At 39.1% G+C, this 17,769-nt stretch overlaps 2 protein-coding genes across 2 annotated transcripts in view; both read left to right on the top strand.

The window, feature by feature from the left end:
* Window positions 1-1,110: 1,110 nt before the first annotated feature.
* On the top strand, window positions 1,111-12,732 carry telo2 (TEL2, telomere maintenance 2, homolog (S. cerevisiae)). Its single transcript, XM_042507295.1, has 21 exons — window positions 1,111-1,175; window positions 2,326-2,698; window positions 3,447-3,724; window positions 4,274-4,342; window positions 4,818-4,965; window positions 5,066-5,168; window positions 5,253-5,321; window positions 5,782-5,923; window positions 6,072-6,208; window positions 6,336-6,421; window positions 7,558-7,656; window positions 7,738-7,826; window positions 7,924-8,015; window positions 8,251-8,367; window positions 8,467-8,538; window positions 9,385-9,555; window positions 9,638-9,729; window positions 9,825-9,924; window positions 10,190-10,254; window positions 11,195-11,310; window positions 11,987-12,732. Exons 2-21 carry the CDS (start codon window positions 2,358-2,360, stop codon window positions 12,094-12,096), a joined length of 2,496 nt encoding a protein of 831 aa, XP_042363229.1. The 5' UTR covers window positions 1,111-1,175; window positions 2,326-2,357; the 3' UTR covers window positions 12,097-12,732.
* A 777-nt stretch (window positions 12,733-13,509) lies between these two features.
* Window positions 13,510-17,769, top strand: part of ift140 (intraflagellar transport 140 homolog (Chlamydomonas)) — a 31,396-nt gene continuing 27,136 nt past the window's right edge. The window contains exons 1-8 of the mRNA XM_042507297.1: window positions 13,510-13,626; window positions 14,130-14,293; window positions 15,039-15,260; window positions 15,533-15,654; window positions 15,803-15,933; window positions 17,204-17,379; window positions 17,463-17,554; window positions 17,631-17,737. Of these exons, the coding sequence (XP_042363231.1) occupies window positions 14,147-14,293; window positions 15,039-15,260; window positions 15,533-15,654; window positions 15,803-15,933; window positions 17,204-17,379; window positions 17,463-17,554; window positions 17,631-17,737 (997 nt within the window). The 5' untranslated portion in view covers window positions 13,510-13,626; window positions 14,130-14,146. The remainder of the gene's footprint in view (window positions 13,627-14,129; window positions 14,294-15,038; window positions 15,261-15,532; window positions 15,655-15,802; window positions 15,934-17,203; window positions 17,380-17,462; window positions 17,555-17,630; window positions 17,738-17,769) is intronic.

The raw sequence follows: 17,769 nt of genomic DNA, 5'->3' as shown, positions 1-17,769 counted from the left end.
CGAACAACTAATGATCATTTTTACTAAATAAAGCTTGAACGCATCACAGTGTTGCTCAGTTCAACCTGCTGGAGCTGCTCATTGGCCACAAAGCTACATTTCAACTTACTGAGGCACTATGACCAAAGAACAGTGTGCAGTGCACACAACTTAAAACATATCTAAGTCATATCCCGTCTAAATATAGCTGTTTTGGCTCTTTGTATCAGTCAGACATTTTTCCTGTTTAAATTCAGAGATCCAAAACACGTGGATAGAATAACCCTTCAGTGTTGCCAAAAAATAAATAAAAAATACAAATAAAAACAGGAGAAATAAAGCAACAGCAATAATAACAAGGTCATACTGAATTGAGACATCAGATGGAGACACAGACCATGAAATGAAAGGTTTGGGGATTTTAATTTTGGATATCAACTGAATGAAAACAGACATTGAAGTATACATTAGTGGCAGTTTTTTTTTTTTTTTTTTTTTTTTCCCACACACTACTTTTTTTTAAAAACAAAAAAAATAAGGCAGAATTTGTAAATGTAGATTAACAAAGGGAAGTTTTTCTTTTTTTGATTGTTTGAACTTTTTACGCCATGAGTTTTGATTGTACGGTGAAAAGTGTTACACTGCTAGGATCAGTGGATTCTTGGTATTCATTTTTATAAGGTGGGCCTGAGGATCAAAACACAACATTTCAGAAAACAAAACAACAACTAAGAAAACACTTCAACATTTCCCAAAACACTACAACATTTTGGAAAATAAAATAACATTTCCCAAAACACTTGTGAAGTGTTAATATATTTGAAATTACCTTACATAACTATAGTTGCCATAATTCTATAATTATTTTAAAGCACTTTTTTGAGTTATTATTAAAATTAGTAAAATAAGACTTGCACGCTTATAATTGGGCAAATCATCAATTAGTTATTAATTAATAGATGTTTAAGGCTACCAACTGATACAGACCATGGATCCATAACAAATCGATCCACACGCATCCAGCATCCCAAAGTGTTACAAAAGCCGTTGTCTTCTTGAATGCCTCACAGGTCACACTCTCCTAGGAACCTTCCTTTTCCGTCTTGCTCACCACGGTCGTATTTTGATGGAGCACATGGGGAGCGATGAGAAACGACGCGGCGGGACATTCATGTGGAAACAGACGCAAACTGACGGTATGAACTGCACATTTCTCCTCAAAAACAAACGTTTTAATGTTACGCTTACTGTTACTTTTGTCCGCCGTATACATGTATGTCGTTTTATTGGATAAATGTGCGCAGGTGCGTTTAAGTTTTGACAGGCTAACAGGTGAAGCTAATTCGTCATTTTTTAAATTACAGCTGTTTTATATGAAGCAGTGACTGTAACTGGCTGAACAAAATCAGCTAAAGTAAAGAGAGATTTCACCTAAAAACACAGTTTTATTCACCTTTACGTGAGTGAAGGCTGTAACGTTACATCCAGAGAGTTTCGGTGTGATGAGGGCCACGTTAAAGAAAACAAACCTTAGCTTTTCAGTACATTCATAATATTACGACAGTTAAGTCGCAATTTTAAGAATAAAGTCGTAATATAACGAAAAAAAGTGGTAAATATGTGAACTAAAAGTCGTAATATTACAAGAAAAACTGTTTTTTTTTCTATTAAATTCAGATTAAGAACTGAGTCGGGTAATATGGTTTAAAAGTATGAATAAATGATCAGAAGTGATGGACGAATGAGATAAAATGTTAAAAGAAGTGGAAATTTTACCTTATTACCCAACACTCCGGTCATAGTCTGTGGCTTTATTTCTCATAAAATTACAATTTTAGTCTCATAATATTGCCTCTTTTTTCTCCTTAATGTATGATTTTAGTGTTGTAATATTACAACTTTATTCTTGTTCATTTGCATTTTTTTCCCTTCATAATAATTTGACTTTTTTTCTCCAAATTACAACTTTTTTTCTTGTAACATTAGGACACATTATTTTCAAAATCTAACACTTATTTTCCTTTAACATGGCCCTAATCCTCCGTCATAATATTTTTATACAACTTGATGCTTCATTCACACATTTCAAAATCATAACAATACAGGCACAGCTACCACCGTTACTCCGCAGGCTTTGTCATTTTTGTGTCGAGATTTTTGCATAGGGAATAGTGCTGAATACAGCTGCAATCTACTGAAAACAGTTTGTAGCCGACAAGACAGTGCAGTATTAAGACCAAAGACATGATACATCAAAGGTTTGTTTAGTTTATTTGCACACATAAAAAAAAAAAATGTGTTTGCAGTTGTTAAAATATGAAATGTCCCTCTAATGTTTTTGTTTAGGAGGTAAAATAAAGCGGTTACCTCTCTAAAAGATGGAGACCCTTGCCCCAACTACTGAGGTTCGACTAGCAGTGGCCCAGTGTTTCCGGACCCTCACCGCATCAACAGATACCAAAGACACGATCGCTGCTCTTCAGACACTTCACTCTTACTTGGATGAAGGACCAGAAAATAGAACCACCTCAGTTCAGCGGGCAGAGTTCAGGAGAGCTCACTTCACCCGCACCCTTCGTTTCCTTGTCAGCAACATCCAGGCTGATTGGTTGGCAAACCTCACAGCAGCCCAGCGCACAGAGTTATGGGACGGCCTGTTCCTTAAAGGCCCTCCAGAGCAGGCGCTGTTAGTGCTGATTGAGGGAATAGGAGCGCTAAGGTGGGTGGTGTTAAGGCTTTTAATATTTCAAACCTTCATATCTTTCTGAAATTTCACCAGGGTATTCAGTAAATGATGGTACAAGTGTGCATCGCTAATTTTCAGCTTTTCAGAAATATAAATACACAATAGAAATCCACAGAATGTTAAGAAAAGTATTATTCTCATGCCTATTTTCTTATTAAACAGAGAAACACAACTGTGCACCTTTTGAATTCAACTTCCTCTGACATGGCTTGATTACCCAGTTAATTCATCATAAAACAAACTTCATTTAAACTTAACAGAAACAAAATAAAACTCAAACTATCTGGCTGCTCTTGTTAGTAATCTAGTCAGTGCATTGTTTTAAGAAATTAATCCTTAATTGTAAAAAAAACAAAACAAAAAACATTATTCCCACGGTCTCCCTGTGGGAAATAATGCCCTTGCTGGCCACTGGCTCTTTACAGTCCTGCAACTTATCCCTCCATCTCTATGTGTCTGGGTGTCTTTCAGCTCAGCTGCCTTTTTCACCAGTAGGGACGGGAGACTGAGCTCTGGTGGTGCGTGCTGTGCACTACATACAATGAGTTTAATAGAAAGCGGCGTGCCTGTATTTATGAGGGTATTGATAAACATACCTTTGGGATATCTGAGTACCCTGGTACGCTGTTATGCCGTAATACTGCCCAAGTCTAGTGGTGTTGGATAAATGACATGAGGCATGTTCATCGTTTCACTGTCCGTTATTGTCCCTGCACCACAGTGCCAGCACAAATCTGGACCACTTGGTCAACGTCACTGAGAAGTTCCTTCAGAGCGGTCGACTCGCTGACCTGTTGTGGTCCTACTGTCTGGAGACAGGTCCCCCTGACTCCCCCCAGCTCCGAGAGACTCTGCAGGGACGTATTGTGGCGCTGCCGGACCTTGCTGCCAACAGGTTGCATCCTAACAACAAGCCCCTTTTTCTTCCGCAGCAGTACTACCCACTGCTGGCCACAGAGATGCTCACTGCACTGGAGCGGACGTGCCAAGCACTCAAAGGTGAGCGGACATCTTTTAACCCTTTAAAATCTGGATCAGCATCCGTTTTACTGTGCTGCTTTTAGACGCCTTTCACAAGCATTTAAACCTCTTGGGCCTGAGAGAATTGTTTTTATGTCTTTTGAATACATGTGAAAATGCAATGAGCAACTTGGCAAGAAATGTCTGCCAAATAAAAAAAAAAATAGTTAAAGGTGACAAAAAATGCCTTAAAAATTAGCTGTGGGGAGATTATTAGATAATATTTTAAAAATATGTATTTTTAGCACTTTGATGAAGTCATTTTCTTTTTTTATGTTTGCGTTTTACTTTTTTTTCAGGTAGTTTTCTTGCAACTTTTTACTTCATACTTTTTGCTAATTTTGGGGCCATTTCTTGTTAAGTTGCTCATTGCCTTCCTCCCATGTGTTTGAGAGAAATCAAGCCAGTCTGCACAGGTTTCAAAGGGTTAAACTCTTTGCAATGATGACAAGGTCAAACGTTCGATTATTGTGACATCAAAATGATGATTCTCATCGTGTCTATTTGTCTTACTTGTATTTTTTACAGATGGCACAGACTGCTTCTTGACTTTCATGGCTCAGACACTTGGAAAAGCGTGTATCCAGGGTCATAGTGGTGAGTTTAGCAGAAATTACAAAGTGGTAATAATAACATGTATGTGAAAAACAAACTTGAATTTTACAGACAAGCCCAATTAGAGATACAACTCATGCTAAACAGTTACAGGACAGCTGATTCTTAAATGTTTTTGTCTTTGTAACACCACGTTGTTTTACGTATTTGGTTTGTATGATATATGTTTGGTTTGTATGTAATATATTTGGTTTGCAGTAGATGTCTCTGAGCTCTATGTTTGTAATGGTCACGTTGCATGGACGTGGTATCATTTCAAGTAAATTTAAAGAAAAAGGAAGCTTTGAATTGTTGTAGATTATCTTGACTATTTATGGTATGGATGACCATCATCCACAAAATCAATTCAATTTAACTTTAAAGGAAACAGATGGACTTCGTGTATCTATGTGGCAGGATCCTTAGTGACACAGCATCCTTTTTATCCTCCTTTGGCATTTTTCTTTCCTATCTACAGGTTTGGTGCTGGCAGTGATGGCTCCTCGGCTCTCTGTGTGCACTCGCTCAGACATGGTTTGGCAGAGGGTTTGCTGGAAGCTGCTGGAGAACGTTCCACAACGATGGATGGAGAGCGTGCTCACCGGGCTTGTGCAGGCTGTCTGCGGGTAAGGTGGAGACCGGAACAGTCGCATTTAAACAACTAAAAGTTTCGGTGAATTCTCTATCTGCCTTTATTGATGCCGGTCTCTTGCCTCTTTAATTCAGGCCTGATGCTTTGGGCAGGATCATTGGGAATCTAGTGTTAAGAAATAAAAAAGCCCAGTTTGTCATCACTCATAAACTGCTGTTACTTCAGTACAAATATGAGGTAAGAAGATAACTTACAGCCTGACAGTCAACAATGTCATCTTATAAATATCATATAAAGCATGTGTTTTTTTTTTTTTCCCAGACTCAAGTCTTGAGAATTGTCCTGGGTTACCTCGCAGCAGACAGGGAGCGAAGGCCACTGCTCATCCAGGTGAGTGAATAACCATGTTAGCATGTTTTCAACACACTGTGTGTGGCAGCCATGAAGCAGGAAAAGTCCAATCACACCCAAACTAAAATTCATGGATAACAACAACAGAACATATTCTTGTTATGGAAAAATGAACTTTATAAATGAGAGACCAATTTAAGAAATGGAACAAATCATATCTCAACAACAGAGTACACAAAAAGACAGACTGTTTTATGTATTTTTTGCATTTTATCCGTTCTTTATTCATGTATTTGTGTATGGTTGTTTACCTCTATATCTGAAGCTTTAATTTACACAAAAAGCATAAAAACTATATAATGGACTTGAAGTAATGATTTGAAGTTTTTTTTAAATGTTGAAAGAAACATTATAATAAAGTATTAAAAAAACAACAATATCACGACTGACATCAGGTTGTACATGTCTATTGATGATTTTGACATGTGTGTGTTCTCAGGTGTTGCGCTCTGTGTCCCAGGCCTGGGCTAACCCCAGTGCTGTGAAACACACACCTCTAGAGCAGCAGCTGTATGTCAGCAAGGCCTTACTTCTGAGCGTGAGTCTGCTGAAAGACTCTGAGCTGCAGGAGCTACGCTCAGGTACAAATAATGTTTGATGCCTCGAGTTACCCGAGTAAATCAACGATCAAAACAGAAGTGATTATGCTCCACATCATTCATATCACACACTCTGATGATCGCATGAATTAAAGCTTCACTTCTCTCTGTTTCGTGCCTCTTCTCATAGAGTTACTTCAGTGTATGCTGGGCGGCATGCAGAGTCACCTGGACAGCAGCGTGGTGCGTATCAGGCGTATGGGCATGGTGGTTGGAGAATGCCTGAGCTCTCGCATGGATATCAATAAAACCAAGCTCAAGTTTGAGGTACAATCAATGTCTTACTTGCCAGATAACATGCCAGTCAGCCCCATTGCCTTAAATATTTGACTCGTCACTTGACTGAAATGCCATGTGAGACCTGTGTGTGAGTTTCTATCACGCTGTGTTGTAGTATGATCAGGATGAGGAGACTCAAGAGCTGCTTTCTCTGATGACTCCCACAGCTGGTGATGAACCAGAGGCCGAGCCTGTGAGCGGGTAAGTGCCTCTAGATCTTTGTAACTGTAAACCTCAAAATGTGGGCAGTTGGTCAGCAAATCTATAAGCTGATTAAAACATAAGGTCCACTCCCATTTATGGTCCTCAGCAGATGATGCGCATTAATGCTCTGTGTTTACATTTAGGATTTTAGAGGTATTGGGTCAAAATTAAAAAAATGAGAACATATAGTATCTCTAAATTCTGAGGAATCTGACCAGCAGAAACGCCTGGCAGTTTTGAAACGCAGTTTTGTTCAAGAAACAACTTAACATTATCACCTACCAAATGGGGCTGCACAATATATCTTTTTTTAACCGTTGTCGCAATGTCAACTTGTGCCATAAACACAACAACTGCGATATTGCAGTCTTTTGCAACATAGTAACAACATCATAACAACTGAGGAAATTACATTTTGTCTGGAGGCGCTTTTTTCCGTCTGATATGTGCCGTGCTGTCAACTCTATGGCCAATCACACAGTGCCCTCACTGCAAACATCGTCTGATTGGTCAGAATCTGCACGCAGTTTATTTTGAACAGTGCTGACTTACTACTCAGCGTAGTAGAAGGAGGAAAGTGTGACGACATGAGTGCAGATGAAAGTGTGAATGCCAGAGAGGGACCAGTGCCTGAAACAGAACAGCACGTCAGGCGTCTGGCAATATTTTGAAAACAGGAGACAACGTGGCAGACCGAGCCCAAACTGAGTACACTTCAAAATAAAAACTATCTGTTTTAATATTTGTCACAAGTAATATAGTTTTGCCGTATTCAGAAAGGTTATGGCATACTTTCTTCACTGCCAAGCATTACTATCCAAGTTTCTATACGTTGTAGGGGATACATACAGCTAAAAATATTTATAAAAATAATTTTAACAACATCATAGTTCAATTTTAGAATATACAGCCTGTTTAATAGGAACTATGAAAAGTGAGTAATCAGTTTTATAGCATTTTAACAGTGCAAAAGGGAAATTGATCTCCCAGCAACACATACTATATATAATCTTTCCAACATGTATTGTATTTACTTCACTCCTGTGTTTAAACAATGGTCCAAATTCCATAAAACGTGGTCACTTACATTTGTCAGCATTGTTTTTGTTTAAGAGAAGGTCTATCATCTGCAGGGTTGACTCTCCTCAACAGACCAGTGACACAACTCCACCTGCTCAAAATGTTTCATCTCAAAATGAGTCAAAAAGTGACCCAGACTCCGACCTGGACAGGTGAGTAGCAGCTCTTCTCTGTTATTCTAAATGTGTTTGTGTGAAATGTTTTTGTTAACTCCAGGTTTTTCACTGTTGCAGCGATGATGAGCTGACACCGTATGACATGTCTGACGATCAGGAAATGAGTAAAGCATCTCCACCCCGTTACCTCCGAGACTGTCTGGAAAGTATGGCTCCACAGATTGAAATTATTGATCACCTTCTGTTTATATGCTGTGCTACGAGGTCCACCTCTAAGATTGTCTCATCTGTTGACCCATGCAGCGTTAATGTCCTCTGAGGACCCGGTGCGCGTGGAGCTCAGTTTGAGAGTAGCTGAGGGTTTGGTGAGGAAGAACGTGTTTGCAACCAGAGAGGTATGAGAGCAGCAGCACACAGCAGACATATCAAGCCCTTCTTATTTGTTCCTTTTTTAAAATTAGACTTCAGACATTCCGGCTCAGTTTCTTGTAAAGACATAACTTAAATGTTTACAGTGACAAAAGGTGTTTTTCTTTACCTCACTGTGGATGATTGTAGTACAGGGATTTAGTTACTTCTTTCAAATCACGTCTCACCCTGCAGTTTATGTTTGTTTTTTTGTTTGTTCAGATCAGTGTCCAGCTGACTAAAGTGCTTCTTCACATGGAGGATAAATACAGCATGAATGGCTTCCTGAGTCTCAGACAGGCGACCATGGTGGCGCTCACTGTCACGGACTCTATCCCTGTATGATCATTAGTTTAGTTTCTTCACAGCTCACTTTTTCACATCAACATTTATCCATTACGCCTTTTTAAACATTTCTATTTGCTTTTTCTGTGACAGGTGACTCAGTATTTGACCACAGAGTTTTACTCCTTGAACTACAGTCTTCGCCAGCGGCTTGATATCTTAGAGGTAAGCTTTTTATGTGTGCCTTCACTAAATACACTTAAGCTCTTTAGCGCAGAGATCCTGCAATAGGACCGCAAACAGGACCCTTTTGTTTTCCAGCTTAGCTTTTTCTATACAGTACCAAACAACGGCAACATGATGCCACCCAGTGTGTGACTTTGGACAGTATTCCAGCTTTGTAGAAGAAGCCTGATGGGCACAACGTGTAAAATTGGACATCTATCCCCTCTGCAAATTTGTTTCCTAGGATTTTAAAGGCATAACCCTAACCAATGTTTTGTTATAAAATCTAGGTTATCTTTTTAGGTTTGTCAGCTTTATTGGATAGGAAAAACTATTATTGTGAAAGGGGAGACACATGCAGCAAGGGGCCGAGGTTGGACTTGAACCCGCAGCTGCTGCAGCAAGGACACAGCCTTTGTACATGGCGTGTGTGCTCTACCAGGTGAGCTACTGGGCGCTCCGACTCTTACCAATGTTACTCTTGTCTACATGTACCCTCTCCAACCAATGAAGGCAATGAGTACAAGCCATCCAGAGAGAGAGTAGAATGGGTTATGCCTTCACCATCCTAGAAAAAAGAAAAATTGCGCCTGTCTTGCCGGCTGTCCATTTTACACAGACGTTGATTTAATGCTGTTACAACCTCCGCTGCCGGTTTAAATTCAAGACAGACTCTGTACTTCCTTCATGCGATCAAATCTTTTATACAGAACGGTGAGTCAAAATGATGGCGCATAATTCCCGCTTTCAGCAGGCAATGTAAAGGGGATTTTAGTGATCAATTTAAAGTCTGTCGATTATCGCCACAGATGTCATCATGAAGCTGTTCTGGTTTTGGTTCATCAGGTCCTCGCTTTGGCAGCACAGGAGCTCTCCAGGCCAATCACTGAAAAGAGAAACCCAATGATGGGGGTTGCTCCCAGCACAGATTTGACCCCATACCCTGGTGACAATCCTGTTCACTGGCGACAAGTTGTAGAGAAGCGGATTCAAAGCAAGACAAAACGCCTCAGTAAGGTAGTTAAAGCAGACTGATATTTCCATCTGCCTTTTTTTAGTGTTTGAGTGAAGCTCTTCAGTAATTTCTCTTGTGCTGCAGGGTGCCACACAGCCTCCAGCTCAGGCCTCCCGTAACCGCTACGCTCCTGTTGCCGGACACTTCTTTTTTCCTCTGCTCAGCAATTATGACAAGTATGTTCTTTTATACATATTTCAAAGCTCAGTGCTCATAGCTTTTATGCTACAGTTGAACATTTTAAAAATGATATGTAATACCTTTCTGCTAGGCCTCAGGTGACCTTTGACCTGTTGGGCAGTGACCATCTTGTACTGGGCAGATTGATCCACACCTTGGGCCTCTTTATGCATCTAGCAGTCAATGCACCGGTAATTTTATTGCTTTATATCAATATCAGTGTGCAAAAATTTGAGGTGTGACCCTTGATGCAGCTATTTAATATATATATATTTTTTTATGTAAGATCAAATCAGTAATAGGATTCAGGGCCAGGGGTTCTGCAGTTCAGATGCTGTAGCCTATAAGACCAAGAAAAGACATTTATACAATATAACAAGATTACAATGAGCTAATATATACTGGAATAACGGTATTTCCTACGGGGTTCCTATGACTTTCCTTTCTTTTTTGCAGGTAGCTGCACAGATGGGTCGTGCTTTACTGGACTTTGTGTGGGCGGTACGCTACCATGCTGATCAGTGAGTATGATGCATATCAGTGTTTCAGACAATTAATAAAAATTATGTGAAGAGTCTGAAGATGGTATTTGTCGTTAACGGCACCATAATGTAGTATTTCTGTATTTATTTATGTATGCTATGTATTTATGTATGTTTTTCTGCAAGGCCTCCATGGTGAATGAAGAATCAAAAAAATGCAGAAAATTCTTGATGAATTGAGACCACGAGGGTCCACATTTACCTACAGCACAACTAAATGAAAAAACATCTGTTTACAAACTTGTGCAGTACAATCCAAATCTCATTTAGTCAAATCAATTTTATTTATAAAGCCTATAGAATAGGAATAATAGAATAAATAATAATAGAAATATGAATATTATTAAATTTAGTTTAGGATAGTATGTATTTTACATGCATATATTATAGTATATGTATGTGACAATAATAATCATATGTGTATAATATTAACAGTGGATGATAATGAATAATAATTATAGCAGCAGCAGTCGGCGTCTGGCATTTATACAGTTGTGCGCTCAGTGCTTCCCAAACAAACAGCCCTTTCTGATGAGGATCTGACCTAAAAGTCAAACTTTTCTATGCTCTCTTCCGAAACTGACTCCATCGACAAAATTGGTAATTCTACCTCACAGAACATGGAGCTGCTCTTCTGTCACTGTCTCATTCGGTAGTTTGAGTTATTGTATTACTTCTTTGAATCTAAACTAACCCTTTGAAACACCAAAGTGAAGAAATAACATTTACACAAACGTTTCCTCTTGAATTCAACATAATACAGGCTGAATAATGGATGCACAAATAGCTTTCTGGGGGGTAAAGTATTCTTTTAAAACAAAAAGAATAACAATAGATGTGAAGAAACAATAAGGTCAGGACAGACAGGATGTTTTGTATCTTTTCTACTAGGCTGTAACCCGAAATCTCTCTGTTAAAGGATGGTGAGACGAGGCGTCCTCTTTGCTGTTTGCTCCGTGTTTCTGAGCATGCCCAGTCAAAACCTGCTGGTGGACCTCAGTGATCAGCTGTTTGAGACCAGAACTTGGCTGGCAGGTAAAAAAAAAACAAAACAAAACAAAACATTGCTGGTGACAAAGGTTTCAATGCTCCTCTTCTTGAAGCTATGACATAAATCTCATAAAAATTTCTCCTTATGAAGTAAAAGTCAGCATTAGTTCTGCTCCTGACATTATATGGCCAGATTTTTATACAGAAGAATTTATAGTAGAACTCACACATGATCAAAGCAAAAACACTGTTACTGTATGTTATCGGTTTCTAATAATAGATTACCTTTAAAACACATGATTCTTGTAAATACACAAAGGTCTGAGGCTGCACCTGCAACATGTAATTCTGTCAGAGATGTCCCCTCAGTGACACACATTCGTGCTCACACAAACGGCACGCATACGCACAGCTGGACTGAGAGTTTCTGGGAAACAGATGAGGAACAAGGATGTCCTGTACTACAGGGATGGTCCATGACGTGATTGGCTCAGCAACAGTTGGATATTTCTTGAGGATAAAAGTAGTTACATATTGCAGTGAGCAACATGGAGCCTGATGATAAAGGACACATTTTTTCCTCCCTAATCGTGCTTGATTGTGCAAAGAAAATGCCAGAATTATGTGTGTTTGACTGATTTCGCTTTTGTAATTATATTGAGAGATGTAGACTTCCTTGACAATCCTGCTTAAGTTGCTAATAATCATTTAATACCCCCAGATGTGGCTGAAGGAGACCCTGATGCAGATTGCCGGAGTCTGGCCGTACAGAGTTTGGTACTTCTGGATAAGAGCCTGAAGAAACAGCTACAAGATCAACAAGCGCTGTAGCATGAAGTAGAGTATGGAGTAAGTAGATTACGGAGTCATGATCACAGCATCAGCAATGAACAATAAAGTACTGGTACTGAGCGTGTCTCAGAAGGGGGGGGGGGGTTTTACTGTACCTCCGCGATGTCCTCGCAGAGCCTGGAGGATTGAGGTCGATGGAAGTGATGTTCCAGATATTTTCTGACACCTTTTCATATCCTGGAACACACAGCTAACCAGCGGAAAACGAGGGCACACGTCTTCTCACGTGTTGAATGTTGAATGTTGAATGAATTCACGTGTGAATGTCTTTCTGCATACTTAATTCATGCACACACACATTTCAGCACACTTTACTGTTTAGATGAACGTGTATAATTTATGAATCGGATAAAATATTGAGTGAATGGAGAATAGGATGCCATTTTTGTCCTCCTGTAAAAAGCCAGTTATGAGGATATCCTTTTTAACCTCTTTCCTGTACTTACACATCTCTGCACTGTGGTGTTTTTTTTTTTGTAAAGGACGTCCTGTGAATATTCACGTGCATACACACATTCACAAATAATGGAAATACTACTACTACTTCCTCTTGTGACAAAGGAAATGTGTGTTCATCTGTATGGTCACAAACAATGGAACATTTTTTAAAATGCAGTTGTTTATAGTTTTATTTATAATGTCCTTGTCTTGATTACCCCGGGATATTTAATAGGAAGATCTGCATGGATTACACAACTTTTTTTTAATGGTAATACAGATTTTTGTGCTCTTACTCTCTGCCTGAATATTTGTATTTATGCTAAGAGTAGGTAAGAATCTAACTAGTATGGAAGATAATCTTATGATTAATTTACAACAAATTTAATTTAATTTTTTAAACTACGTTTAAAAATGACATATAAATCTACTTTGTACCTTGCAAAATTCATATAAATCGACTAACAAGAACCTGTGGCAACAGCATTAAATAACACCACATTATTTTGGTGAAATTACACCCGTCGGTTTAAAGGGGAATTATGGCCAATTTCAAAATGCAGCTGTGTTATTCCTATGGTCTAAGACAGTCTGAAAAAAATATTAGTAATCATGAATTGATTACAACGTTATAGATTACACTGAGAGCACCCAGAGGAAAAAACAGTAGGTCCACTAAATCTGTCTCCCTTTCACTGTCTGTGGAACGACTCCAGACTTTATACATGATGACATGACATGTTTCTGGCTATAAGCGAGAGTAGCTCGTGTTCACAAATATGAATTGACCTTCCCAAGAACATGGAGTTAATATGTTTCAATTCTTCATTTCGGTGGTGTTCCCCTTTAAGACGACCTTCGACAACCAGTCGGGTAACGTTCGTTTTTTTCCGTAACTCCTCCCCCCGCCCCCTCCCCTCTTCGAGGTTGTCAGGGGCAACTGGGAGAGACGCTTTTTGCACTGGAGGCTACACAGCAACACTGGTAGTGACGGTTGATGTTTCAAGTTGTTTCGAGGTTACACAACCAGGGCTGTTAAATCGACACTGACCAGAAGCAAACGACAGTGAGGTTGGTGTTTAGATAATTTCACAGAGCGGCGAACTTCGTTCTACAGCAGCGAGAGCTAGCAATGAAAGCAAACTTTGGCTAGCCTACCTAGCTTAGCTAATGTTAGCAGCTAAAGCTAACTTAATCATTAGTCACATAACGCTATTAAGCTTAATGGTAAATGCTAGCGCCAACTATTATAGTGTATCCTTAGCTAATTTAACGTCGTCGTTGGTAGTATGTACCAATTAGTGAACTAACGCTAACTCAGTCAACTCCCGTTACATATTGTGAAATTGTACGTTTGGAATCATTGGATGCTATTTGAGGGCACGTTCAAGAGCTAATTAGTGATTACCGAGCTTTTACAACACGAATTGGCTAGATAGTTAAGTAGCTTGAAAAGGAACAAGCTGCACAACAATCACAGAAACGTGAAATCAAAGAATGCACCTTGAATAACCACGTATAGTTTTTGAGGTTTCACACAGCTCCTATAACGCTTTTTCTAATCTTTTATCTAGAGAGGAGCAGTGGGGACATGGCGGTGTATTTTGACCACCGTATTGAGGCCCCAGAAAGCAGTGGTGTGCCCTCTCAGTTGACCTGGCACTCGGCTCTTCCTGTACTGGCTGTGGCCTCAAACAGCCACACCGTTGGAGGCAATGTAGACCTCTACCTGCAGCAGGTAAACACTGGGCTTAACTGATGAACACTGACACAAAAAGAAAGACCACTTTGCTATATTCAGTAATATTCCTTGAGAGTGAATATTAGCAGCATTCTTAATAAAGTTTGCATACTTCCCTGTCCAAATAATGTAGTGGAGAAAGTATTCAGTTCATTTACTCAGTTAAAGGTACTAATATCAAACTGCAAAAATACTCTGTTACAAGTAAGAGTCCAGCATTAAAAATGTCACAAAGTAAAAGTAAATGAGTATAATTGCGAATATGTACTTTAAGTGTTAAAAGTAAAAGTACCCAATACTGACATATCTTAAAACCAAAAAATACATATATGAAAATTAAAAACAATCCCCAAATTCAAAAGTATAAAAAGTGAATTACAAACCAACTTACAGACTTATAAAAATAGTTGCCAATTAATATTCTGTCTGTTTGCTAATTGATAAATCAACAAACCTTTTCAGCTGCACTTGTATACACTGGTAGGTAGTTTAATCTATAACAAATTATAATATTTTATAAGTTTTTCTGATGTCTTCATTTGTAAAGTGACTAGTAACTAAAGCTTTCAGATTAATGAAGTGAAATAAAAAGTACAATATTTCCTTTTAAAATCTAGTGGAGTAGGAGTATAAAGTGACATGAAAAGAATAGACTCAAGTACAAAAATTCGTACCTATTTACAGTACTTAAAAAAATTAAATTAAATTTACTTAGTTGTATTTCACCACTGTCTATATGCAGGGAGAGTATGTGGAGAGCTGCCATTTAGAGCGTCCTCACCAGCCTGCAGTGCTGCACTGGCATCCCATAAAGCCAGTGTTGGCAGTAGGCTGGGAGAATGGCGAAGTGGTGCTGCTGACACACCCCTCTGGAGATCAAACTGTCCTTCCCAGCACACATGCAGCTTGCATCACACTGCTGGAGTGGAGTAGCTCTGGTAGCCGCTTGGTAACAGCTGATGAAGTGAGTGCATTGCAATGACTGTATACAACAACTGTTTAGCGTACTTGTTCATTCATAGCCGGCGGATATGCTTGTGGACCAAATTTCCATACATAATAAAGATGCATTTTTCTGAGAATACTTTACCAAGGTGTCATACCAACGTGACATATTAAGGAGAAGCCCTACCAGGCTAATAAAGATATTTTGCATGGGAAGATGCATTTTGAAACCATTTAAATGTCGCACATCCTCTTACAGAACCACATAAATATGTTGTTGTTTAATAACAGAATGGAGCACTGGCAGTATGGAAGGTAGACGCCAGAGGGAGACTTCAAGGAAACCATCTTGTGAAGCATGAATACAAAAGCCCTCTAACTTGCTGCATCTTCAGACCGGCCTCACCTGGGGAGTGAGTAAACAAGATGCAATGCTCAGAGTTAATTGTTCTTCTTTTTAAGTCCTTGGCAGTGCGATAACATTGAAACATGTGTGATATCACTATGCCCTCTTGATCTGAATGCTGTGTTGCTAATAGTAGCACCTAACTCATGTTACAGCGATGTGGCAAAGCTCGCCCGGGCATCAGTCAGTGGAGATGAGAGTGCTCTGGACATGTTCAGCTGGAAGGGAGCGCCTCTCAAGATGGGCCCACAGGAGGGACTGGCATTCTATGTCAGCACTGCAGAGGGTAAGAGTATACCTTTTGTTTTTGTGTGCAGCAGTTTAATCTATATTGCTGACTTAAAATATTTTCATACCAAAGTGAGTATGTCCTGAGTATGTGTGGCTCATTATTTTTACAATTCTCTATTGGTGATAACTGATTTTCGGCAATGACTATTGTCTGAGACAGCCCAAAATCTCTTTGAGATAATGTCTTTCCATGCTGGTTACTTGCTTGTAGCACTGTGCTCCATAGCTGAACAGTATAAAAAGAGAGTCAGGGATGTACTTCTGAAACAATAATAGCCAAAAGAAAATCTAGATGGAATTGGGAGTGAACCAGAGGTCTCACAGGGATACTTTTCAACCAGCTTTGTATCATAAAAATGTGGATATTCTCCATCCTGCCTGGAACTCCTAGTTCAAATTGTGGCTGATTCCACGGCTGTTGCTCCTACTGAAGATTGTACTTGCACATTTTTTTAAGCCCACCATGGACACAAAGGGTATCAAAACATATGAGAGAGAGAGACCCGCCTTACTGTTTTCAGAAACATATTTTAGCGCACTGTTTGGTTTAAATATGAGAATTTGTAAACAGGAAGTGGGGGCTATATTATTTCCTGTATTGGAAAAACGAAGACTGAAAAAACTGAGATCAAACTGTAAAACTAATGCAATGCTGATCAAATATGAACCAAGATTCTGTCACTGCGTTGCTTATTTCTCGTCTTAAATGGAAAATGTTTTAGCTTACTTGAAGTGTAATTCATGATCGATTGTTACTAGCTGGCAACCACATTGTTTCCTGTGTTGAAATGGCCCAAGATCGCTTTATGTCGCTACCAGTAGGAGTATTTATTGGTCAGGCGTGGTGCAGTGCTTTCTGGTAATTGTAGTTTTTCTGCCTCTCAACCAAAAGTGAATGCTGCAGCCCTTTTTCTCCGTTTTTGTCTGATCATGTAGCAACAATTAATTCTAAAAGTATTTTGTCTTTGCACTGCATCTTTCAAGCAGTGAAATACTTCTTTAGTGAATATAGTTCCTGCCAGACTTAAATTTAAATAAATAATCCATTTGAAACCACACAAAGCTTATTTGATGCTTTTCAGTTCAAGAAAAAAAAAAATCATTAAACCAACTTTTTTTATAAACTTAAGTTGTTAAAAAAAGAATCACAGTATTTTTGATCCACAATCCAGTCAGATCTCTGCAAAATATAATGTTATGCTTTTAGGCAAAGGATATTGTTTAATTTAAAAAAAAATATTCAACCCTTTGTATCTTGTATATAGGTAAGGTCCACAGTGTGGATGAGCATTGTAAGACAAGCACACTTCTCAGTGTGGAGGGTGCCATCAAGAAACTGTTCTACCTTGAGAAAAGAGAGGCCCTTGCTGTTATCACTGAGACCATGATGTTGTCACAGTACACGCTTGGACCCGAGGGAGGAGCCAAGGAATTTATGAAGGTATACTGAAATAATCAGAGATACAATTAATTTATTTTCTAAACGTCAGTTTGGCTTGTGAGCATGTTTTTTTTTCGTGACAGGTGAAGTTAAGCAGCAGGACTGGGCAGAATGTAGACATCGTCTGGACAGAGAATGGCCTCCTCATCACAGCAACAGGAGAACAGGTTATCAGGTCGGTGTGCACATACTGTTTGTACACACATGCTGTGCATTCCCATTTTAAACTTAATTATATGTTATGTTTTTAGGTTGTGGGACCTGGAAGGAGATGACAACTATGTATTGCATCTAGACGACACTCTGGGGTACGAGAGAGGAGAGATGATCAACTGTGTTTCATACTGTACAGGAAAAGGTAACTGTAGTTCACTCAGTGTAAATGCTGTT

This window comes from Plectropomus leopardus, chromosome 19 (genome assembly GCF_008729295.1).
Source record: "Plectropomus leopardus isolate mb chromosome 19, YSFRI_Pleo_2.0, whole genome shotgun sequence".
In the NCBI taxonomy this organism is placed as follows: Eukaryota; Metazoa; Chordata; class Actinopteri; order Perciformes; family Serranidae; genus Plectropomus; species Plectropomus leopardus.
Note: the sequence above shows the minus strand (reverse complement) of the source record. Positions and strands in the feature narration are given on the sequence as shown.

Coding starts and splice junctions, on each gene's coding strand:
- telo2 (XM_042507295.1), top strand. CDS start 2,358: ATGGAGACCCTTGCCCCAACTACTGAGGTTCGACTAGCAGTGGCCCAG. Junction 7,657..7,737: donor CCAGACTCCGACCTGGACAG/GTGAGTAGCAGC, acceptor TCACTGTTGCAG/CGATGATGAGCTGACACCGT. Junction 8,016..8,250: donor ACGTGTTTGCAACCAGAGAG/GTATGAGAGCAG, acceptor TTGTTTGTTCAG/ATCAGTGTCCAGCTGACTAA.